Source organism: Epinephelus lanceolatus, chromosome 15, assembly GCF_041903045.1.
Source record: "Epinephelus lanceolatus isolate andai-2023 chromosome 15, ASM4190304v1, whole genome shotgun sequence".
NCBI classification, from domain to species: Eukaryota; Metazoa; Chordata; class Actinopteri; order Perciformes; family Serranidae; genus Epinephelus; species Epinephelus lanceolatus.
In genome coordinates this window covers 19,827,740-19,852,319 of record NC_135748.1, presented here as the reverse complement: position 1 = coordinate 19,852,319, position 24,580 = coordinate 19,827,740, and the positions used below count along the sequence as shown (strand labels likewise).

At 42.6% G+C, this 24,580-nt stretch overlaps 1 protein-coding gene across 1 annotated transcript; it reads right to left on the bottom strand.

Moving 5' to 3' along the window:
* Positions 1–9,714: 9,714 nt before the first annotated feature.
* On the bottom strand, positions 9,715–18,051 carry LOC117266775 (synapse differentiation-inducing gene protein 1-like). Its single transcript, XM_033642121.2, has 4 exons — positions 17,807–18,051; positions 14,979–15,470; positions 11,227–11,364; positions 9,715–10,582 (listed from the first exon to the last, which is right to left on the bottom strand). Exons 2-4 carry the CDS (start codon positions 15,402–15,404, stop codon positions 10,424–10,426), a joined length of 723 nt encoding a protein of 240 aa, XP_033498012.1. The 5' UTR covers positions 15,405–15,470; positions 17,807–18,051; the 3' UTR covers positions 9,715–10,423.
* Between the last annotated feature and the right edge of the window lie 6,529 nt (positions 18,052–24,580).

Genomic DNA, 24,580 nt, shown 5'->3' with positions numbered 1-24,580 from the left:
ATTTTTTCCCCCCTACTCCTTATCTCATGCCTCAGAGACTGACATCACCCTTCCCCTTGAAGTGTCAGGTACTCAGATTGCAATTAAAAACCATCACATCTCCCTGAGTCTTATCTCAGAGCTGCATTAGATGCCTCTGCTGGCACAAGATGGCGGTTTTGAGGAACGCTGAGAGCAAAACAAAGAGGTCCAGTCTACACTTATCAAGAGAAGAGAGAAACATGAACAGCTAGACGGGTGCTCCCTTGTTGCTCAAGAGTGATAAGCGAAGCCAGAATATGAGGCTGTGAGGTCCTTATCAGTCCAGAGTCCTGACAAATGCCGGCGCCACAGTGAGAGGCATGTTGCTGTGCGACAAAGGTGTGAGGGCAGATAAGCATGTATGTGTGAAATGCTTCAAAGATGAGCTTAACTCTGATATTAAAGTGGGGGTAGAAAGAGAGAGAGATGGTTTTACAGAAATGGATGCTGACATCAGAGTTACTGTGGGGATGTCTTCATTTCCTCATGCACACTGAAAAGTGCTACGGAGAAACCTGTTGGGAATACATATCTGTCAGGCTAAAGCTAAGCATTAAAAGAGCGATTGAAACAATGTGAAAAGTAATCTATTACAAGTAAAAGTACTGAATTCAAAACCCTACTTAAAGTAGCCTACATAAAGGAACAGTGTGTAGGACTTAGTGGCATCTAGCAGTGAGGGTTGCAGATTGAGAACAGCTGAAACTTCCTCCATGTGCCAAGTGTGAACTCCCACTCAGGATTCCTTCAGTGTTCTTTGTTCAGGAATTTTTTTTTTTTATCAGGAGCCGAATTATCTGCAGAGATCTCTGTGTCTCCAAATTACACAACCCACTGATTTAAACCGCTGAGAACACTGAACACAGAAGCTTCATTTTACATTTTAAGTCAGTGTTTTTCTGACGCTGCTCATGCAGGGCTGCTAACTTTGGTGGCTGACATGAAAATGCAAATGACCCATTCTTGTCCATTCTGGGCTACTGTAGAAACATGGTGGACTTCATAGATGAGGAACTGCTTCCAGTATAGATATAAATGGCTCATCCTGAGGCAGGGGTAGACAACCTGTGGCTCTGGAGCCACATGCAGCTCTTTCCCCCCTCTCAAATGGTTCCTTGTCTCTTTGGCAAAAAATTACATAGAAATTAATAAGAGCTATTTTTTTAACATTTTCATTTTCATTTTTCACTGTTGTAGGCCTTGAGAGATTCTTACATTTTCCACTGTAAAAATGTGTTGTCCATTCACTGAATAAAAAAGAAGTTTTTACATTTTATCAACTAAATGTGCGTCACACAGCCTATCGCCTTTTCCTTTGAATTTTGCTGAACCTCAAAAGCGTTGGCTTGTCTTAAATATCCCTCGCTAAGATCACTATGGATTCCAGATTGAAAAAAAATATCATGGAGGACAATAGAGAATAGTTATAAGGACATATTTGTTTGCTTACTGCCAACCCTGCAAAGTTAAAATACCAAACAATCATAAATAGCCCACTGCAGAGTAGCCACCATATTAATAAAGGCTCATTTAGACCTACTAGTAATGTTAATGGGCAAATTTAGACTTACTGTTACCTTCATTATAAGGCTCAAATATGTTTTGTGGTTCCAGGCAGATTATTTTAGACATTTTTTGGCCTAAAATATTGCTGACCCCTGTTCTAAGATAACAAAAACAGTAATTCTTATTTTCAGGTTTATACACTGAAGAAAACACAAGTGTTGTATTATATTCCATTCCAATCAATATATCCCCCTAACACAGGACACTCAAAATATCAAAAGTAATTAGCATTCATTCAGTATAAAAATGCCCCCCTTACGGATACATGATTACAAATTACATTATTAGATGGTTATATATATAATATATATAAATGCATTGACCCATCAGTAGCATTTTATTGTTATAGCCTGCTGAGGCGGAGCTACCTAATCTGAGAGGACATCAGATTATTAGGAGAGGAAAGACTAAAAGAACAAAGTTCTACACATCTGTATTCTTGTTTTGTTTTTGTATTTTGGACCACAAATACTATTTAAATGAAACCATCTGAAATAGTTTTTGTTAGTGACACTGCTAACAACTCATAGATTGAAGAGGTGAGGGGCTCAAAAGGTGGGAAATGTCAAATCACTGCAGATTATCACTGTGTAAGTGAAGTAGAGGTATAAAGCTGCATAAAATGGAAGTAGTCATGATAAAGTACAAGTATATGAAATTAAACTAATAATAATTAGACTGAATAATTTTAGATTATTGTCAGGGGAATGCAAATTAACAATAGCTGGCATTAATAAGTTGCTAAAATGTATTTCAAATATAAAGGGGCCCTTGCAGTAGAGGGATGGGGACCTAAAAACCCCAAACTCTTTCATGTTCAGCCCAGTCGCCAGAGGAAAATGTTGCTATTATATGTTATGTCTGCAAACCACGGATATGTTACATTTTATAGGTATCAAATCAACGTTGTTAATATCATCTGGAGGTTGAGGGGATGGTGGATAGCATGACACCTGACACACTGTACAAGACCTCCAAACAACAAAACCGGTTACTTCTTAGAGAGACATTAGTGGCACAAAATATCAGTGCTGTTTTTGCAAGATAGCCTAATGACGATAGGCAAGACAGCTGTCAAGCTGCGGATGACTGTTTGAGACCAACAAATAACAAAACCGGTTGTTTTTTAGCCAAACATTGGTGACATTTCCAGTGGCAAGTGACACTTAGGCAAGATGGCCGCCAAGCTGCAGGCCACCACACAACAAAAGCAGTGTTTTTTAGCGGGACATCGGCAGCATTTCCAGCCATGATTGCGCCACCAAGTATTCAAGCCAAAGTATGATCTTTTCCAACCATAACCAAGTGTAGCAGACTACCTGAAAAACAGCAGGCTGCACATTTTTCTCTGTGTTGAGGAGGATTTGGTGAGTGGGTGTGACAGCAGAGGAGTGGGTGTGACGGTAAAGGTGGGGTGTGGTTAAAACAGAGCAGCAGACAATGATTGCTGACTGCATACACCTGTGACATGTGTGAGGGAGACAAAGCCAGTGTGGAGGAGAGTGGCATGAGCAGAGGAGTTTTTGAGCCACACAAAAGCATTTTCGGCACACAAGTCAATCTCCCTTTGATTGATCATTACAAGCTCCTAGAGGTGAGTTCTCCCTTCTTAGAGGAACTTGGAGAATGACAGTGTGACTGTGAAGGATTGTTGATTGTTGGATTGTAATTGCTGTTGTAGTGGAGCGGAGGATTCAGGAGCTGGAAACTGCTGAGTTGTACTCCAGTGAGGAAAATCATCAAGAGCAGGTTTGATTCTTTTTTTTTTTTGTTGATTATTTTTCTTTTTTGCTCATCTGATGTCTGACCCTGGATCACTCAATGCTGAATAATGTGGTAACTCTTTGGATGCTAGTCAAAGGCTCTCCTCAAATCTGTCTTCACTCATTCAATTCACACTCATAATCTCTGGTATGCCATCCCCATTCCCTGGTGTTGTGTCGTTTGCGAATGAATCGTTCAAAAGAATGAATCTGTTGAGTGAACATACTGAACTGAATCACTTCCAGAGCTGATTTGTTCATTTCTCAGTTCAGTTGAGCTCAGCAGCAAGCATGCAGGCCGGGAGTGGAACTGCCGATTCGGTCTGTGTGAACGATGAATCACTCGCGAGTCGCGGGGCAGCCAGGGTGCAGGGATGGACTGCCTTCCGCGTGACGAATCGCTCGGTGAACGACGTAACCCTGATCCCTGAGTGATTCGAATCATTTCTTCTCAGCGATACACTTTCATAAGGACTTTTTCTCCAGGCTAACAGCTATTGTAGCCAGGAGTCAAGCAACATGAACACAATCACACACACCTCCCCATTGTTTTAATAGATTTAGTTTCCAGATAAACAAACTTAAAACATTAGGCTGGCCAGTAATGAGACTCACCAGTGCAGGGCAGACGCAGCAGCAGCTAAGCCATGTATCAGTTCAGTGAATCGGACTACACAGTACACAGTCAGGGCTCCTCCCACCAAGCACTGAACGATTCGGTTGACAAATCTTTTTAACGAATCTTTTTAATGAACTGATTCAAGTGATTCAGTAACATCTAAAGAACTGCATTGCCCATCACTACCATTCCCCTCTCCACTCATGGCACAAACTAGATCACAATTAATCGTTGCAATAGTAAGTTTTGTTCCTTTAGGCCTTAAGTTATGCGGCACAAGTGGTGTTTGTGCCTAAATAATAACCACGTTAACCACAGCAGTGTTACAGAAAAGTTTCAACGTATCTGCTACATAATGGAGAAGAAATGCCACATAGTCGTGGTTTGCAGAAACATACAAACTAGCCTTTATGCTGGCGACTGGATTGTAATGTTGCTCTGCCGTAAAGAATTCCTTACTTTATGCAAGCATTTTTCCATTTAACAGTAGGCATGCATACATTGATTGTTCGGTCACAGATGTAAATCATCTTGGAGGTTGTACATTCATCATACCTTCAAAGGCATACATACAGTACAGGCCAAAAGTTTGGACACACCTTCTCATTCAATGCGTTTTCTTTATTTTCATGACTATTTACATTGTAGATTCTCACTGAAGGCATCAAAACTATGAATGAACACATGTGGAGTTATGTACTTAACAAAAAAAGGTGAAATAACTGAAAACATGTTTTATATTCTAGTTCCTTCAAAATAGCCACCCTTTGCTCTGATTACTGCTTTGCACACTCTTGGCATTCTCTCCATGAGCTTCAAGAGGTAGTCACCTGAAATGGTTTCCACTTCACAGGTGTGCCTTATCAGGGTTAATTAGTGGAATTTCTTGCTTTATCAATGGGGTTGGGACCATCAGTTGTGTTGTGCAGAAGTCAGGTTAATACACAGCCGACAGCCCTATTGGACAACTGTTAAAATTCATATTATGGCAAGAACCAATCAGCTAACTAAAGAAAAACGAGTGGCCATCATTACTTTAAGAAATGAAGGTCAGTCAGTCTGGAAAATTGCAAAAACTTTAAATGTGTCCCCAAGTGGAGTCGCAAAAACCATCAAGCGCTACAACGAAACTGGCACACATGAGGACCGACCCAGGAAAGGAAGACCAAGAGTCACCTCTGCTTCTGAGGATAAGTTCATCCGAGTCACCAGCCTCAGAAATCGCAAGTTAACAGCAGCTCAGATCAGAGACCAGATGAATGCCACACAGAGTTCTAGCAGCAGACCCATCTCTAGAACAACTGTTAAGAGGAGACTGCGTGAATCAGGCCTTCATGGTCAAATAGCTGCTAGGAAACCACTGCTAAGGAGAGGCAACAAGCAGAAGAGATTTGTTTGGGCCAAGAAACACAAGGAATGGACATTAGACCAGTGGAAATCTGTGCTTTGGTCTGATGAGTCCAAATTTGAGATCTTTGGTTCCAACCGCCGTGTCTTTGTGAGACGCAGAAAAGGTGAACGGATGGATTCCACATGCCTGGTTCCCACTGTGAAGCATGGAGGAGGAGGTGTGATGGTGTGGGGGTGTTTTGCTGGTGACACTGTTGGGGATTTATTCAAAATTGAAGGCACACTGAACCAGCATGGCTACCACAGCATCCTGCAGCGACATGCCATCCCATCCAGTTTGCGTTTAGTTGGACGATCATTTATTTTTCAACAGGACAATGACCCCAAACACACCTCCAGGCTGTGTAAGGGCTATTTGACCAAGAAGGAGAGTGATGGAGTGCTGCGGCAGATGACCTGGCCTCCACAGTCACCGGACCTGAACCCAATCGAGATGGTTTGGGGTGAGCTGGACTGCAGAGTGAAGGCAAAGGGGCCAACAAGTGCTAAACACCTCTGGGAACTCCTTCAAGACTGTTGGAAAACCATTTCAGGTGACTACCTCTTGAAGCTCATGGAGAGAATGCCAAGAGTGTGCAAAGCAGTAATCAGAGCAAAGGGTGGCTATTTTGAAGAAACTAGAATATAAAACATGTTTTCAGTTATTTCACCTTTTTTTGTTAAGTACATAACTCCACATGTGTTCATTCATAGTTTTGATGCCTTCAGTAAGAATCTACAATGTAAATAAGTCATGAAAATAAAGAAAACGCATTGAATGAGAAGGTGTGTCCAAACTTTTGGCCTGTACTGTATTTTTCTTCAGTGTCAGTTCAAGGAAGAAAAGTTATAAGCCCTTCTGTTACCACTGTGAATTCCATCTATTTTCTGTTCATGCCTCGCGGGTGATAGGAGGGTCACAAGTTCATTAAATCAATATGTGTGTGTAAAATAAAATCAACACTCTGACTGCAGTGAAAAGCTTGTGGATTTGGCTCCAGATATGTTACAATACTAGCGTCTGAAACTCCCGGTGTGCTGAAATGCTGACTTAGCACAATTACACCCTAATTGCTATTCATATCTGCATGTAAACCGTTGAAATCTCAGAGGGCGCCACGTGAGTTCAGTCCCATCCCATGCCAGAGACGTCATTGGTGTTGACCCAGAAAGTGTCCCTTGAATAATCAAATATACATTAAATGTATCTGCCTGCATGGAAAATGATCTCTGGATGAACTTCAAACAGCATGCAAGTGTCTGTAATCTACCAAATGAGCTATGTGGTTCTGATTTAAGATCAGTCAAACAATACAGAGCCATGAGGTTTTCCTTTTTTACAACAAAACCACTATTTCCCCAACAGCTTGAAAATTCGGGGCACAGTTTCCATACTCCTCATTCACATCCTCCCACTGTGGTTTCGGGTGGTGAGTTGAAAGTGTGTCTGCTGATTCTTATTTTAGAGTATCACACTTGATTTTTCTATCCTTTTCACAGAGGGAATCTTTGATAGTTTACCAGGATTTTTTTTCCGACAATATGTCAGTAAAATGAACAGATACAATATCTACATTTTTTTTTACAGTAATTGCTGCAGCCACTTCAAATAAATCCTCTTACGCAGAGGCACGGCACAAACCGGAGATATTGTTTGCGCGTCTATTGTCCACAAGCAGAGTGGTGACAGGTATTTCATCAAAGCAACGATAAGAATCCGAAAATGGCTTTCAGTCGCATGAACAGTCAAGAGCATCATGCTCCTTATTAATGTAGCACTCAGCTCTAATGTCTTTTTGTCTTCCCACTCCCTCTCGGTTTCTTACCAGTTTGTTTCCGCCCATTCATCATTGTTTTCCTCTAGAAATTTGTTTCTCACTTTAGTTCTTTGTGCAAGACCCATTCATTTTCTTACTTTCTTGTCATTTAGATGTGACGAGTCGGGGTACAACTTTGTGAGACTCGACAAAAAAGACTTTTGGTTAAATTTAGATGCAAGGATTATATTTAGACACGCCAGCACGGTCTAATAATCCTAACAAAGACCTGTGTTGCCCACACTAAAAGTCTTTCACGTAATGAAATATTTGCAGAAGTTTAGCTCAACCTGCAGCTGCCTCTTGGAAAGTTTTTATTCATGTGGGGGTGGATGACTAATAAAATCAGTTTGCTTCTGGTGGTCTGAGCAAGCTATGGGTGCTGTGAGGGAGCGAGCAGGCGTGGGTGAAGCTCCCTATCTATTGAGGGAGAGAAAACACATGCAACACTGCACTTGCACACAGAGTGAGCCCACTTCAGCACCCCATACAGCTCCCATTGATGGTAGCAGCACTTTCGCCCCCGTCTCCCCCATCGAGGCACATTTCATGCATTAGAAAGTCGCTTGAAGAGAAGCTGCAAAAGAGGAAGCAGACAAATATAAGAGGTCAGGCTGTGCAAGCTTTCCTGTAAAACCTGCTTACCTTGCCATCTGCTCCATTTTTCCTGGTGCAGTGAATGATAAGGTATAGGTGGAGTGAATATTTTCTCCTGTGCTGTTTGAGCCCAGTATGTAGGCAACGCTGTCTGCACTGAGCGGTTTAGGATACCAGGGCTCTGGAGGCCAATGTTCTGATTGGATGGCCGGTGGGGCAAGAGAACGGGGGGTGCATGATGGTCCTTCCAAGTCCCAGAGGGGAATAAAGTGCTGCTCGCAATTTGTTCTGACATCCAGACTTTAGAGAGCAGCCATTGTTCCTGACACTCACAAGCACTCTGGCAGGTAAAGTCACCTCAAGGCTAGACACTGAGTGATGCCAAAAGACGGTGAACGGCGATGCCAGTTACAGCAGAGGCTTGTGCCAGCAAAAGCAAACAGTCAATATAACACTCTGCGGTCGATGACGCTCTGACAGGCTTCTCTAACCACACAATCCATGTCTTGTTTACTGGTTCCCAACCTTTGTTGTCTGATGCACTCTGACAGCCCTTTAAGTTGTACTCAATTACCCTTCATCGACCCATCATGTTTCAAACTTACTATTAACAACACAAAGTGGATGTTGGTACCACATTGTTTCATACAGTTAAATTACTGTAGGCCTATATTGACATGCTCAAGTTTGAGATCTTTGCAGAAACTTTCTTGTGGCAGACAGTTCAACCTGATCCATTAGTTTACCATTTCAACTGTTTACACATCACTTTTCAGCTGTCAACTTTTATTCATTTCTTTTAGCTTATTACTTCAACTGTTTATCCATTACTTTTTGTTAACATTAAGTAGCATTAGCATTCAGAGTACTTTTCAGCTAAGTGTTCAATTATTTCATTCCTTACTTTTAGCTAACTATTTCAATTGTCTATCCATTACTTAGCTAACTATTTTATCCCTTACTTTTTGCATCTTCAACTCTTTAGCCATTATTTTTAGCTAATTCTAACGGTGTACTACTAGCTACTTCTAAGAAAACTAGCCTATTTCATTCCTTACTTTTAGCTAACCATTTCAACAGTTTATCCACTAGCTACTTTTCAGCTAACAGTTTCAATTATAGGCTACTACTCGGCAACTGGCCTATTTCCTTTCTCACTTTTAGCTAACTATTTCAACTGTTTAGCAATTATCTTAGCTAACTTTAACTGTTTTAATTATTTTTAGCAAGCTGTTTATCCATTACCTTTCAGCTAACAATTTCAACTATTTATTAACTCGCCTATTTCATGCCTTACTTTAGTTTACTAATTCAACTGTTCATCCACTAGGCTACTTGTAGCTATTTGATTCCTTACTTTTAGCTAACAATTTCAACTATTACATTTAGGCAAGTCATCTGTTTTTTTTATTTCTTTTAGCTAACAATTTTAACTGTTTATCCATTACTTTTAGCCAACTATTTTTTCCCTTACTTACTTTTTATTTTAAGTGTCAATCGATTTAAGTGTTTACTACTTTTAGCAAATATGCCTATTTCATTACTTACTTTTAGCCAGCTCTTTCAAATGTTTACCTAGTTTTTTTTCTCCTTACTTTTAGCAAACTATTTTACCAGTAGGCTACATTAGTTCAGAAGTTTGTCTTCTCCCTTGCTAATGAGTTGCAGCAAATGTTTTACAATATGCAGTTGATGGGCAGCTCATTAGTGAGCATCAAGTCAGCATCACATCACACATCAAGTCAGCATCACATCACTTTATAATAATGTTTTGCTGTTTATTTTCCTAATTAACACAAATATATGGATGCTTTTGAAAAATCAAATTAAATTCCTGGCAACTGCAGAAGTATGCCCTGGGGGTAAAAGCACCCCTAGTTGGGAGTCACTGTTCTTAACACACTCCTCTCAAAGAGACAATGAATAAGAGGATGTTTCATTATTCATGCCAAATGTATTTATTGACTAAATTTACAGTACACAATAAACACAAATAACCCTCTTGACCACTGCTCAGAAACTTTGTGTACACTGTGAGGATCACCTTTGTTCTCCTTCTATTATGGGTCCACTTCTCTCTGTTTACCGACTGGATCAATTTGCGGTATATTCCTTGAATAAACAATCACATAAGAGCCCACTGGCTGACTATTTTTTCCAAGAAATTCATTTACAAAGTGGTCTATACATAATCTGCAATAGTACTGGCAGAGAATAGCCTACACCTACTATAAAGGTAAAATAAAATAGCTTTAAATGACTAATGTGGTAAAATGTAGGTAGTTCCCTTCTGATATGAGCTCAGTTTTTTTTCTAACATAATAGTACAGCAGTCTTTGTGGAAGAGAATTCACTCTCAGCGCTGTCTTTTTATCTCACTGTGGTGGTGGAGTACCTTGGTGGGAGTGTTGCATCCCAAAAAATAAAGATCAATATGCAGTCCAAGTAATACTCCATCCACACATCTTGTTCTTTCCTTGTTCTCACTCAATTTCTGGTTTAGTCTTTTCTCTTCATACAGCTTCTTCTTTTCACAGACAGCCAAGCAGCAGCATGAGCACACGCCTCCAGGAGAGGTCTCGTCTTTTCCCTTCTTTCAGTCTCGCCTCCTTTTTCTCTCCATCTTCCCCCCAAGCAAACAGGTCCCAGTGCTATACATGTCCGGGCTTGGACAGGTAGGCTATGAGGGCCACAACCACCCCCACATACATCCCTGTTCCAATGGTGATGGAGAGAGCGGCCAGGAATAGGGCTCTTCTGGAGCTCATCCCCGCTCTGGAGAAGTCTCCCTTAGAGATGGCCTTGCCTGTCTGACAAAACAAAGCAGAGAGTGAAATGAGCCGGTGTGTTACTCATCAGCACCGAGTGTATGAGTAGGTGTTAAGCCACAGTTAAAAGAGAGAAAACAAGAAATGCTCTCGGGGAGCCATTAGTTTCCATGGCAATTAGGTCATTATCCCTCTGACAGTGACAAATGTGTTGTTTGGGTGTTTTGGTTTCCTATCAAAAAATGAGCCTGGCCTTTAGTTATTATTCTGATACATTATTTGCTGCTCCGGTATGATTGTCTCTGTAATTATTGTGGAAGATGTTGAAAAACCATTAAGACTGCAGGACGTGAGCCTAATCTTTTCCGACCAGAAAGAAACCGACATTAGACTCCAGTCTCAGCTATGAATGCAATAACTTAAATAATGCAGTGTGCTGCTCACACAGCACATACTGCAGACCACAACCTCAATGTTAATGGTTTCCCAAAGTGAATACAGAGGACTGACAAGTGAGCCGAACCTGCTGAATTTACGTAGTCAATCATCTGAAACAACTGCAAGGAGGGTTGCAAGCTGGAAAATGGGCTGCGGTAGTACTTGTCTGAGTGCTTGTGCTCGCTGACCTTAAATAGAATGCAGTCTAATCAGAGTTAATGACAGGCTTGGGGTCTCTGGGCCTTTACCTTGTGAGAGTAGTAAAAGGCAACGATGCCCAAGGGCCAGAAGCAGCAGAGCATGGAGAAGATGGCTAGGCCCAGATAATCCCGAGGGGGCAGCACGATGAAGTTGTCCTCGCTCTCACTGTCACTGGAGCTGTCACTCTGGAAGACAGCGGGTTGATGAGAAATGATTAAATGTCAGAAAAAGGAGAGGATGATACTTTTTTTTTTTTTTTAACATGACTACTTGACCACTTGTACGACTAAGCACAATTTGTGAGGCTTAGGCTCCCAGGCAACTGGGAGTTGAGGTAAGGTTGACATGTGTGGACAGTCAGGTGTACTTTGGACATCTTCAAAGCAGTGCAGCTTGACAACTCGTACCCCCACCCTTCATGCCAGTGTATCTGCACATGTTCCTCCACCACCCAGGACAGGATGTGTTCAGCCAGCCAGAAAGGATTTGGTGCCTCTGTCAACACCCATGAGCAGCCTGACAGATAACACGGGATTAACGGATTGTTCCATCATTGCGAGGTGACAGGGGAAACGGCAAGAAGACAGTGTCGTTTATGTGCTAAATTGCTTCTACAGCGCGAGAGACCCCCACTGTCTCTCCTCAACGCACACAGTGTTCAACAGGCTCCCAATACTGTGCTTCGATACTCAAACTCGGGGCTACTGGAGCTGAGCGGGGTAATGAATGATAGATTCGAATGCCACTCAGACTACACTGGCACATCGCGCCTGCAGCGAGGTTGGCAATGTGACTGCATGGCTGACCTTTAAGAGGACGCTGCCGTACTTCCCTCAGCTGTCCCAGAGACAGAGTAGATGTTTGTCGAAATAAATAGCCTCCATAAGGAGCAGGTTTCATTTGCCTGCAGGTATCAATCAAAGCGGGGGAGAGGAAGGAGCAAAATAAAAATCAATATGTAAGGCAGGAACTGAAACAACCATTTTAGAGGTAATTAAAGAACAGTCAGGGAGGCGGGCGAGGAAGACAGGAACCATACTTGTGCACTATATTTCTAAGCATATTGTGCACAGCTTTTAATCCAAACCACGGGATCTAATGTGCATTTTTAAGGAGCATTCCTGTGTAGAAACCTTATTTAGATGTGAGATGGAGGTGGAGGATAGCAGTGCTACACTATCCAAACAGTTTCCACATGGCTACCTTTGCCAAGGGAAGATTATGAAGCTCCCTGTTATCTGCTTTATGAACAGTGTCCACCTGGACAGCCGTGTGTGATCCATCAAAACAGCAGCTGGTCATAACCACATAATCTGACATCACATGAATAAATCGGTAGGTACAAACAGCAGTAATCTCCTTTTTATCTTTGTAGCAAGACCTGATAACAGTTCTGAGTGACTGGTGCATTCAGTTGTAGTGACAGCCTGCCTGACACCGACTCCGGCCGACTCCCAGTCTGGTCTGTTGCCAGTATAACTGATGGGGCTCCGCAGAGGCATAGTGCCTTTAACAACCCTGTCACAGTACTCTCGGAGGCCTCGTTAGAGTCTGGAGGGGACAGTTGACTCAACAGCAGGACACACACAGACCCCTACAACCTGTATGTGGTGGCAGTCACAGTGGCATCACCCACACGCTTTTGTTACTTTGTTACCTGCAATTTATTTTTTACTCCATCACACAGATGTCAAACATCTGCTGACAAAAACTAGCTGCTGAATTACAATTGCAAAGTTACACTGCTGTGTTTTTTCTGTTGCTGGGTCTAAAAAAGGAACAGGGAACCAAGGAAATGGTGATGATATGGGTTGCAGTAAGGCATGGGCAGATTATGAGACAATGGGCCCCTCAGATTTGCAAAGGGCCACACCACCTCTCCTTTTATAGGAGCAAACACACACAGACGTCGTGGTGGTTTTGCATCTCTCTGTAGTCGTTATGGATCTTTTTGTGGGTTTGTGTCTCTTTGTTTTCATTTTCTGTCGGTCATTTTGAGTCCCCTCATGGTCATTTCATGTCTCCTCGTGGTTGTTTTGTGTCTCTTTTGGGGTCAGTTCGTGTCTCCTCGTGGTCGTTTTGTGTCTGTTAGTGGTCATTTTGTGTCTCCTTGTGGTTGTTTTCTGTCTGTTTGTGGTCATTTTGTGTCTCCTTGTGGTTGTTTTGTGTCTCTTCGGGGTCAGTTCGTGTCTCCTCGTGGTTGTTTTGTGTCTGTTTGTAGTCATTATGTGTCTCCTTGTGGTTGTTTCTTGGCCCCTTGTGGTTTTGTGTCGTGGTCATTTTGTGTCTTCTTGTGGTGGTTTCGTGTCTCCTCATGGTTGTTTTGTGTCTCTTTTGGGGTCAGTTCGTGTCTCCTCGTGGTCGTTTTGTGTCTGTTAGTGGTCATTTTGTGTCTCCTTGTGGTTGTTTTCTGTCTGTTTGAGGTAATGTGTCATTTTGTTGTTTTTTGTCTCTTTGTGGTCATTTTGAGTCTCTTGGTTGGCACATGTAAATTTGAGCTACATCTTGCAGGTGAAGGCCAGGGGGCCCTCTGACACTTTGGGTCCCTAGGCCTGTGCCCACTAGGCGCGTTCAGTAATCCATCCATGCAGTAAGAGTATACAAAACACATCTGTTGACAAAATATGGTTGTATTATGATGAGAAACCGCCACAGACTCTATTCTGGAATTTTAGCATATGTATGAAGCCTGCGCTGCTCTTTCCCTTTATTTTTAGACTCCATAGCTGTGACAGTCCTCTAATTGTTGGATTTGACTTCTATGTGTCTTCTAGTGCTGTTTGTGTGTGTTTTTATGTTAAAAAAAAACATGAATCTTAGCACGAGGCGCACGCACACATACATGCACACAGGAAGGGAAAGTAAAGAAACGCAGGTGCTGTGCAAAAAGTCTCATATTCCAGCTGGAAACCCAACTTTCATCTGAGCACTGTTCATCAGATTCATTTGCTCTTTGGAATTGACATGGAATAACTTTAGCTCCGGGCTCACCTGCTCCGACGGCCATGCATCAGCGGAGTCCCGCTTAATACCCTTGCAGCACGGCATTACTTATGGCATTAATGGCAGTCGCTGCCATGTCTCTATCTATCTGCCAGGCCTCCGAGTGACAAGAGCTGGTGCGATCATCAGCCCAGTTAGGGTGCTATACTTCTTCCTCTGCCAGCTCAGAGCCCTGGGTACTTCAAAAGTGTCCCTGGATGAAATTAGATTTTCACCACTTCTGAAAAGACTTTGCTCTTTTGCTGTCACGCTTTTCTTTGGAGATTGTAGTTATAGTCCTAAAAGAACAATAGCCTGGATAGATAAACGCAGATGTGTCATTTTCTTAGAATGTAATTATAAAAAAAAAAGGCGTACAATTACCCTGCACTAGATTTGAAAGACTCCAGTAAATTGACCATTTAGAGAAGAGAAATGAGCGTGAATCACACTGGCAGTCTATTAGAATGGTAAATGAAATAATAAGCATCACTGTACACGCCATGACTCACTTTCTGCTGAAAGATTGCCCTGAGAGTTACGAGTAAGTCTCGTATCGCCTTTAAATGCATATAGCCACTCTGTATTCTAATAACTCTGTCAAACACTGCCAAATGGCTCTTACTTGCGTCACATTACTGTAAGCAGTGGAGTTACAGTAAGTATTCCCATATAGCTTGTAGCAGGAGTAGGTATACTGTTGTAGAGACTAAGTATACCACGTACCTACATCTCCAAACAATACACCATTAAAGCACCGCAAACTCCCACACACGCAGAAAACACATTCAGAATTCATTTCTGTGTGACCTCTGACCTCATACTCAGGACCCTGCTCATCCTCCACCTCGTATGACACCGTCTGGATCTTCGGATCCTTCTCTCCTTGCGTGTTGTCCAGAGGGGTTTCTGCGGAAACTCCATCCACCACAGCGTCCTTACTCTCTGTGAAAGTGGTCTCAAAGCTCTCGCTCTTGGAGTCCTTGCTGTGAAGGCTCACGTCGTCCTTGTACAGGATAAAGTTGGGCCCGTAGAAGGCCTCGACAGCCAGATGCAGGGATGTGGCGTCCAGGAACTGTTGAGTCTTATGCCCGCCATTAGTCCCAGTGTAGTAGTAGCCAATGAGGCTGTCCTGGTAAGGCTGGCTCGAGTAGTCACACTGATAACCCTGGTAATCGTTGTGCACCATGTGTCTGCTGGTTTTGTCTAGCAGCGGGTTCTGGAGCTCGCTGAGGCTCTCCATTATGGCAGTTTCAAACGTCAAGTGGATCAGAGGATGGAGTCCAAAAAAAATTTGGCAGTCTGGTAGCTGGAATAAGTACAGATACAATGAAATGGGATTAATAAAGTTTAAAAGCAATACATGGCAAGCATTTCAATGAACTCATTGGGTAGATTGCAACCAGCTTCAACGTCCCTCAGTCTGAATTCCTTTAATGCAATGGTTCCCAACTAGTCCAGATTTCTCCTTAGTCATTACTTAAAGGTCCTCACAGATTCATACATTAAGCGTTTGAGAATGGACATGCGCCCCACCAGTTAGGAATCACTGCTTTAGTACTCTTTGTTCAGAGGAATCAGCAGAGGTCCTCTCCAAAGCAAGCAGACCTGGTGCTCACCTTTTTACCAAGAGCCGAATCATGTTTTTCTGATACTCGTGTCACAGAGGAGCTGCTAATTATAGTAGCCGACATGAAAATATGACAATGGGAATGGCTTTATCTAGAGCCAGTGTTTGGTTTGTCTGTTCTGGGCTACTGTAGAAACATGACAGTGCAACATGGCAAACTTCGTAGACAAGGATCTGCTCCTTATGTAGATATAAATAGCTCATTCTAAGGTAACGAGAACACAACGATTCTTATTTTCAGGTGATTATACACTAAGGAAAACATACTTATTATATTATACTCCATTTCTGCTGATATAACCCCATAAATCCTACACAGTGGATCTTTAATCTATCCAATAGCTATCCAGTCAGACCTAACATTGGGTTTTGAGTAATGTAATAATCTAGGACATGAATTTCAGTGCAGGAAATATTTCATCTTGCTTGGCAATCAGCATTCCTCTCATAAGCTCCCACTAGTCGGGGCCATAAAATCACCATCTGCTGTATGTTAAACTGTTGCATCTCACACCCTCAGATTCATACAAACATGTCCGGAAAAATATCTTCCGCATGTCACGACTACCTATAGTCAAAGCCAGGGAAAGTGCTGCTTTGTTTTGCACTGTATACAGATTACTCAGACTGTCTGTAAACTGGCCTCTCTGAGTCCTCCTGAACGTTCTCAAATGAGTGGAAGATCAGCTGAAAAAAATTAGTGATTTATGTAAAAAAACAACACGGAAACACTGTCAAGAGAGGCCGTCACTAAGGCAACACGTCCGGCAATAAGACTGTGTGTTCTGAGCATATCCAGATTTAAATAAGCAAATCCAGCACCAATAGTGAGTCCCTTTTGGCCAACAAAGACCTTATCCATCAAATTAATCTCTCATCCTACGTGTTACGATGAAATAAGATATAGGCGGCAGAGGCAACTGCATCATATTTTGGAATTAGTAGGAAATAGCAAATCAAGTCAGAGTCATTTCACGTTTTTTTGTCGAAAGCGCTTTTAGTGAGAAATGAGCCACAGGGTGGGAATACACAAGAAAATGTAGAGATTTTCCACACATTACAGAAAAAGAGGTATGACAGGGTTTGATTTATGAGGCTCGGGAGGCGATTGAGTTGCACAGAACTGGACACACACAACTTGGCCTGAGCAAAATAACACCAGCACCCAAAAATGAAATGCCATCTAGCGCAACGACATTAGAACCTATAGCCTCAAGACTTGTGCCAACGCCTCTTACACAGTCTCAACAAAAACTGTGGAGTAGGAACCCTCGCAAAGCTGAGATTTATTGCAGGGTCTTGAATTTGTTTGCATATATTTTCTGCACATCCCAACCCGCAGAGAGGACATGTAGATCTGCAGGAGCAGACCTTTGGCCCCTGTGACCCCCAGAGAACAAAAACTCAACCAATCACAGTAGGTTACAGAGCTGTTCGCCGTGCAGGAGCATGAATAATGTGGGCCAGTGGCTGGATCTGAGCCCACACATCCAAGAATCGTGGCTCTGTATCTTCAACACTGTGTCCTGCGGTCTCCATTCTCACATGCTTCTGAAGCTGAGCCTCTCTCCAGATAACAGGGAATTCCATTACACACTACATTAGACAACAAAAACCACATCCCACATCCACAAATAATTCATCTCCCACCATGAAAGATGTGCACTTAGCACATGTGAGTGTGTGCTTAGACTGCACAATTATTAATGACCATGAGCACATACCCTCCTGCCTTCTCTGTCTCTATCTGGTTTGTCATTTTACAACAATTTATTCATATGTATGTCACTCTCTTTCTCTCACACAAAACCCCCCCACAGATTTTCATTATTTCAATGACATCACACCTTTTTATTTTACCTCTCAAAATTGCAATACTTTACAATTTTTAAGTAGCTGCACATGAGAGAAATCCTCATGTTTCTTTACTCTTTGCTCCTTTTATATTATGGTCAGATCTCATATCTGCCATATTTTTTGCATACCAGTGGCTAAACATCCGAAAACCATCTTACCTGTAGTGGAAAATCCTCCCGCAGCTTTGCTCAGCATCGTTCCTCGGCGCAACTGAGTCGATGGAGACGGACGGACCCACTTTTCTACTTCACATCATCAGTTTTGGGAGAAACTGCCATCGTAGCGCAACATTATGACATCCGTTTAACAGGAACTTATTCCGTGTGTGTGAGGATGGACTTTGCTCGCTCAGCTCTGCCTGCCATGGCACCGCCGCTGCGTCTGACAGGTAGATTTTACGCACAGTGTCACACTGAGCTCGGGCTCCAAAACAACTCCGGCAGAGGCTGAGCTGACTCCAGCCAACTGATTGGCTGTGCGAGGCGCGCTGTAAACTCTAATACCCACCGAAGATTTGACATTTCCAAACTCTACTTGCCTTGCCTGGGCGTCTTCCTCCAGCTCACTGTCTCGTGTGCTGCCTTCACGCCCCCCCAGCGGTGCTATTTTGCCTCGTTGCATAGGCAGTGAGTCTTACAATTGAAAAAAAAAATAAATAAATATTTGAGCTCACACGAACCAGCATCTCCTTCGTAGACTCATGGTGTCCTGAAGTAATTGCATTGCTTGTATTACTTGCTTAACTGAATTGTGAGCTGGAAGTGATATTCTTCCCCACTGAGAACGCCCACTATGTAGAAAACAAACAACACAGCAGGGGCGGACTGGCAACAAATAGCAGCCCGGGAATACACTGTCAGGCGGCCCCAATGTGATTCACCAAACTCCAACTGACAGAGTATTAATTTAATTAAAAAAAAAATAAAACACAATCCAAAAAAATCCCTTCCCCTGTTGTGTGTACAGAAAGCAAACATTTAAAGTTGAATCTGACTTACTTCCCTGCTTTACAGATGTATTCTTTTCAGATGACTGCACTATATTCACACTAAGTAATTAGTGTCTGTCTGTTATTACTGGGCTGGCTATCAAATAAAATATGCCTCATTAGGGTTAACAAGGTGCCTGTGAGCACCTGGTCGCCCACAGGGAGCAAATAAGTCGTCTGCAGGACATGTTTTAAAAATAACTCCCCTCAAACCAGCTGTTGCTGCATGGTCAGTTGAGCCCACACTACAACTATAGTGTGCCAATATACTGACCATAGTCTGTATAAAATAATGGACGTAGCTACAGTGAGGTCACCCACTGGTTTGTGGATTCCTGTTTTGAAGCCTTGAATCTGGCATTTCAGGTGTTGCTAACTTGGTTTTTGGAGGCAGAAGTGACAACACACACTCATTCTGAAGTCGTTGAAATCCTGTGCTTGGGCAATGATTTGCGATGTCAGACACAGACAAAAAAGCTGTCCTTTTAATGTCAGCATGGTACACAGCTGGTCACCATTATAGTTTAATGGCTCTTGGTGGCGTCAGGGGGACACACAGCGGGACACTAAAGTTAAGGTGACGAAAGTCCAAGTGGGGTGGGGGGGGGTGTTGGATGGATTCAGCAAACACTGACCTTCACCCGAGAGAGTGGTGTTCGTATCCTGTAAGATTATACAGCCAAACCCTGGCTGTATAATCCTGGTTCTATGTAAACATTAAATTTCCTGTGAAAACGGAAGTGTATGTTAAAAGAAGAGACCTTGATGCGGTGTCCCAGAAACTCGACAACACCCAACTCCGGTAGAGCAGTGTTTGCACCCCGTAAGATTCTAAAGCTAAACCCTGTTCTTTTTTCCTAAACCAAACCACATGCTTTTGTTGCCTAAACCTAGCCATGTGCGTTTGTTGTTGACGGCAAAAATACATAAATTTGTGGAGTTTTACCGACATAGTGCGTTTATTTTGAAAGAGAATGTATGTAAACTGCAAATTTCCTGTGAAAACAGAAGTGTATTTTGAAAGAAGACAATGCATGTGAAAGGCAGAACCTGTCACTGCATCCCAGAACATCAAAAACCAATGCACCCTGGGTACCTTGCATGTCGTATCTGGACACGGAAAGTCCATGACTAAATGTCGATATGTGACGAGGTTGGATTGAGAATGTGTTGGAAATGACCATATGTGGACGAGAGGTTGGAGCTGTGGAAGAGGGAGGGGTGGATCTGACTCATAGCAACGCCTTGCACACAGCCTGTCATTTAAGCAGCCCGGTCTTAGGTCTGCGTAACTTTAAGCCTTAATAAAATGTAAACAGGTGAGTTTTATAAAAATTCACCCCCCATACAGTTGTCATAAATGTTAAGATTCACTTTACCAGACTAGTTTTTGTACCAGGCCAAACATGTTTATGTCTGCTGGAAGTCTGTGGGGATTGGTTCACTTCTGGAGCCAGCCTCAAGTGGCCATTTAAAGAACTGCAGTTTTTGGCACTTCCACATTAGCTTCATTTTTCATACCAGAGGTTACTGCTCGATACTGACAGTCATGGTAAATGCATTTAAACCACCCAGATTGAGCTGACTGGGAGAGCTAGCAATGGAATTAGTTAAGTTAGCAGAAGGATACACATGTGATTAAGTCCAATTTTCAAAATAAGGTGTTAATCTGACTGGCTCTCACAAGACTTCCCCACTGTAACATTTCCTAAACTTCCTGACAGCCAGTCTGTGCCTGCAACACATAATCTTCACAGAACATTTTAATGAGGCCCCTCCTTCTCCTACATGGATTTTAGGATTCCCCTTCTTCGCATTATCACAGCTTTTATTCTTTGTTTTAAAAAAATATGCCAATTTGCCTTCACTGCCTTCCTGTCCATGGTCCCTGTGATGTGCACGGCTGTGAGTGGGTTCCTAAATATAGCTGAGGAATAATCCACTACTAAATTCATTGCACATTTATATTTGATTAATATTTTAGACAAATCCCATGCATTTATCATGAGCCTGCCAATTTAGTTGTGCCTTTAACCCCACTCTGCTAAGCTGCTTATGATTCCACGCCACAATTTATCATTGTAAACACTGTTTACATAACATTAATATGGATGTATTTCCCATGCAAGCAAATGGGTGACATAATAGATTCCACACAACAAAGCTAAACCTAATTTATTTTGATCCCTGCTGGAGAATAATCATGACATAACTACAGCATTTACAGGGACACAGTCTTTGGGTTTAGACTCATGTATAAACACACTAAAAACTGTGCTTATCAGAGGCTGCAGTGCTTTGCCAAAATGCCAAAAACTAAAAGACTGATATATAGCCGGTGAACACTGGACACATATCTTATTCAGAAGGAGCACTCTGTTCCACAGGCTCATAAAAATGTCTGGAGTTAATAATGTGCAAGCCCAGGCTCTGTCACTTTCACTGGGAGATGCATTAAGGTGCTGATGGACACTTTATGGGGGAAACATGGAGCTGCATTTATAAGACTGGGCACACATGAGCTGCGCCTCTCCCGGAGTCACCTTGTGTTCACATGCACGAGGCGACATGGCATAACAGCCCGGCCGTCTCCGTGATGGATACCTCTCCCTCAGGAGACGAGTATATTAGAAGAGGGGGTGACGAGGGGACCAGAATCTGTAACCGTTTATCCATTATTCTTCTGTCTCTCTCCCCATCAGCCGTCACAGCGGGATTCAGAGTAACATTCTCTAATAAAGTTCTGTGTCAAAGCCTAAATCTAAAATATGGCAGGATGAAGGCGAAACCGGCACGAATCAGTGTTGCCACATTAGGCATAATTTGGGAAAAGAGGAGATTTCTCCTTGGACCAGGCTTTTGCCAGCCTTCTGTGGATGGACTGTGAATATTTATGGTCCTCACTGTTCCCCTTTCTTCTGCTCCATTTTCCACTCTATATTTAGGCACTGTGTCACTACGTAGCCGACGCACAATTTGTCAAGCATTTCCTCCTTGGAGTTTTGTAATTTCAGGAAACAAAAAGATTATTAGAGCTGAATATGCTGGTATTCATGTGCTGTTGATTGACAAAGAGCAACACTAAAGCAGAAAATGTTTTTATGGTTACCACTTATTGACTTTCCTCCACCTCTGTTTGATATCGCAGTCAAGTCCTGACACCATGAACTTTCCCGGGGCCCATTAACCAGCTTTAATCATTTAAACACTTTTGGGAATTAATCGCCCTAATCCGATTGGCAGAGAAAGTATCAAACCACTTAATTTGATCTGGCCTAGTCGGCTTTTGCAAAGAAAGGGGAGATTTAAGAGGCTTTTCCCACAAGGCTGTTCTGTGCATTATTTCCTGTTTGATTAAACACTTTAACAAAGCGTATGCCAATAGAGCACCTCTGACCACTGAATCAGCCCACGGGACTGATGAAAAAGAGCAAAAATATACAATTAAATACATATGCTCACTTGGAAGTTCACATTTGCAGCATAGTTTAAACAGATTTGTGTATTTACAGCACAATTTCACACCAATGTTGTCTCTGTTTCTTGCTTATCATATCAAAAAGAGTCAAATAATTCTTATGTTTGTGGTTATTTTCATAAAACAAACTATTTTTCTGCTGCTGGTTCTCACTGCAGACATCAGGTGCTCTGTGAGAACTGCATCCATTTGGCCAAAGAGGTCGATCTGCAGAAAACAGTGGGACTTCAATCCCTGCGGCGCCAGGTTCAGGTGCATGAGCAGGATGAGGTTCAGCATATGGGAAGGTTTTGGCAGAAACAGAAGCTGGAGCTCCTCTCAGACCCGGAGGCATGCTGCAAGCCTCGGAACAGAAAACTCACATTTGGACAGAGAGCCAGTGCTAAATACTGCGTCATATTCACCACCTGACTCAGAGTACAATGAGCTGGCCTAGAAGCAGATGACAGCGTTGCGTCCTGTTTCGGGCAGAGAGTGAGTATGTAAATTACAGTTGGTGATTAATAAGATAGTAGGTAGGTGGGGGAATAAATAACACATCCAGCTGAATGCCTTCAGGCAGTGGGTATTTCTTCCAAAGGAGCAAATTGAGCTTAAGAACCGACAAGCACAACAAAAGCTCTTTTATAAAACTCAGTTTGTTTACCATAAATGCTGCTATCAGGCTCCCACAGAATTAATTTCAGAGAGCCGTATTACAGAACTTCGCTTTAGTTATTTGTTAAGGTCTGTGGGTAAAGCCAGGCGGCCTGTAGAGCATTAAAGGAAATGGATTTATTGCCCTCTTACATCCAGAGAAAATGAAAATGAGTTTGACTCCTACAGTAGGCTGTCATAATGAAAAACATAATAGTCTGTGAATGCCAACATTATGAGAAGCAATTTCATTTAAGTGTTAGAAAGTTTCACAGTATGTGACTTCTCAAGGTCCTTCTACAAATGTCCAATCAGAATATTAACAGTATGTGTCTGGACGTTGGCCCACGTCTGTGTGGAGTGGATGTGTGGGGGAGTCCCGAGGGACCGGCAGAGGCTTTTTGGCTTTGCAATTATCCAACACACAAATGCAATATGTGTCGAATTAGCTGAAAGCGCTCCATCAGGAGGGGAGAGGTCGGAGTTTGTCATCCGCCGTTTCAGACAGAAGCACCACTTTGCAGCTCTGTACCCTTCACCTATAAACACACATCCCTTTAGCGGTTTCATGGAAAATGCAAAGTGTGCAGCTTGGGAGACGATCCGGTCTACAGCCGCAGTAGTTAACGTCAATCATAATTGGGCTTCCTCCCACTGAAGGAAAGTGAAGGAGGACAGTGGGGAGCTTCTCATCTTCACAGATCGTTCCACTCTAGAGAAATGCTGTGTGCAGATTAATGGCATCCTCCGTGGCGAGATTTGAAAACTTCCATTAATGGAACACCAATGATAATTTATTTGGACAGCTGAGCTGCTTCTCTGTGAATAATGAAGTGGCCTCGGGATCATTAATATGATGGATTCCCTCTAATGTAGGGATGCTGTGCCAGAAGTCCTAGCTGCAAAAAAAAAAAAAAAGTAGCTGTGTACATTGTTTGTATTATTGATTTGACACTGTGTCCCTCTTTAAGGGACTTCATAGGGATTTCATAAGGTTTTTTATGAAATAATACGTCGGAGGATTACCATTTGAAACATTAATAGTGCTAATGAACACACGTTAATCCTGTGGAGAGTGCATGCAGATATACCGGGCGATGAGTCAGCCAGGCATGACAGTCTGCTGTACGACTTGCAGGGTTGTGGTTTTATTCACAGTCTATCCCATCAGTGCAATAAGAAGACGGAACAATTAAATGTGCCCAGCCCTGCAAGAGCTGCCATCCCTGATGTGTCACACGACCAGCATGCATTAGAATTTCCATTAAAACTATTAAACCATCTATTAAACAGTGGAGGATTTAACGTTATGCCTTCAATATGCTTCCAAGTGAAGCAGAGCACAGACGAAGCCAGATTTCCCCTTCTGTCTGTGGCTGTGGGACTGCTGTGGAGGGGTTATAAATAGGTAATCTTATAGGAGCTGCTGCAGGTTAAGCAAGGGAGCTCGCTGAGGGCCGGGGTGACTCATCGCCCTGTCTCCTTGCATCATGTCAGTAACCAGGAGTCTGCACCTGTCACTGGTACCCCCTACCACCACCTCCAAACCACTGATTGCACACATAAACAAGAGCCTGATGGAGGGGGCATCACTGTATTCCACTATACAAATATTTTCCCAGTTTATTAGAGGTTCTGTATATGACATTCAGAGCATTAATTTAGCAGCAAACTGCCATTTGCTATGTAAGGATATAGTGGAGAAATGGCGTCCTGAGCAGAGAAGGAAATCGCTCTCCTTCTGTCTGTTGTTGACGGTCTGTTTTCATGTGCATGTGAGTCCTTGTCCTATGTGTAGGTGATCAGTGGACTTCTTAGGAGGCAATCTCC

Bases quoted from the DNA above. Each gene is read 5' to 3' on its own strand.
- LOC117266775 (XM_033642121.2), bottom strand. From the start codon at position 15,404: ATGGAGAGCCTCAGCGAGCTCCAGAACCCGCTGCTAGACAAAACCAGC. The intron at 11,365-14,978 runs GTCAGAGGTCAC...GCTGTCTTCCAG, and splicing joins AGCAGGGTCCTGAGTATGAG to AGTGACAGCTCCAGTGACAG. The intron at 10,583-11,226 runs GTAAAGGCCCAG...TTGTTTTGTCAG, and splicing joins CCTTTTACTACTCTCACAAG to ACAGGCAAGGCCATCTCTAA.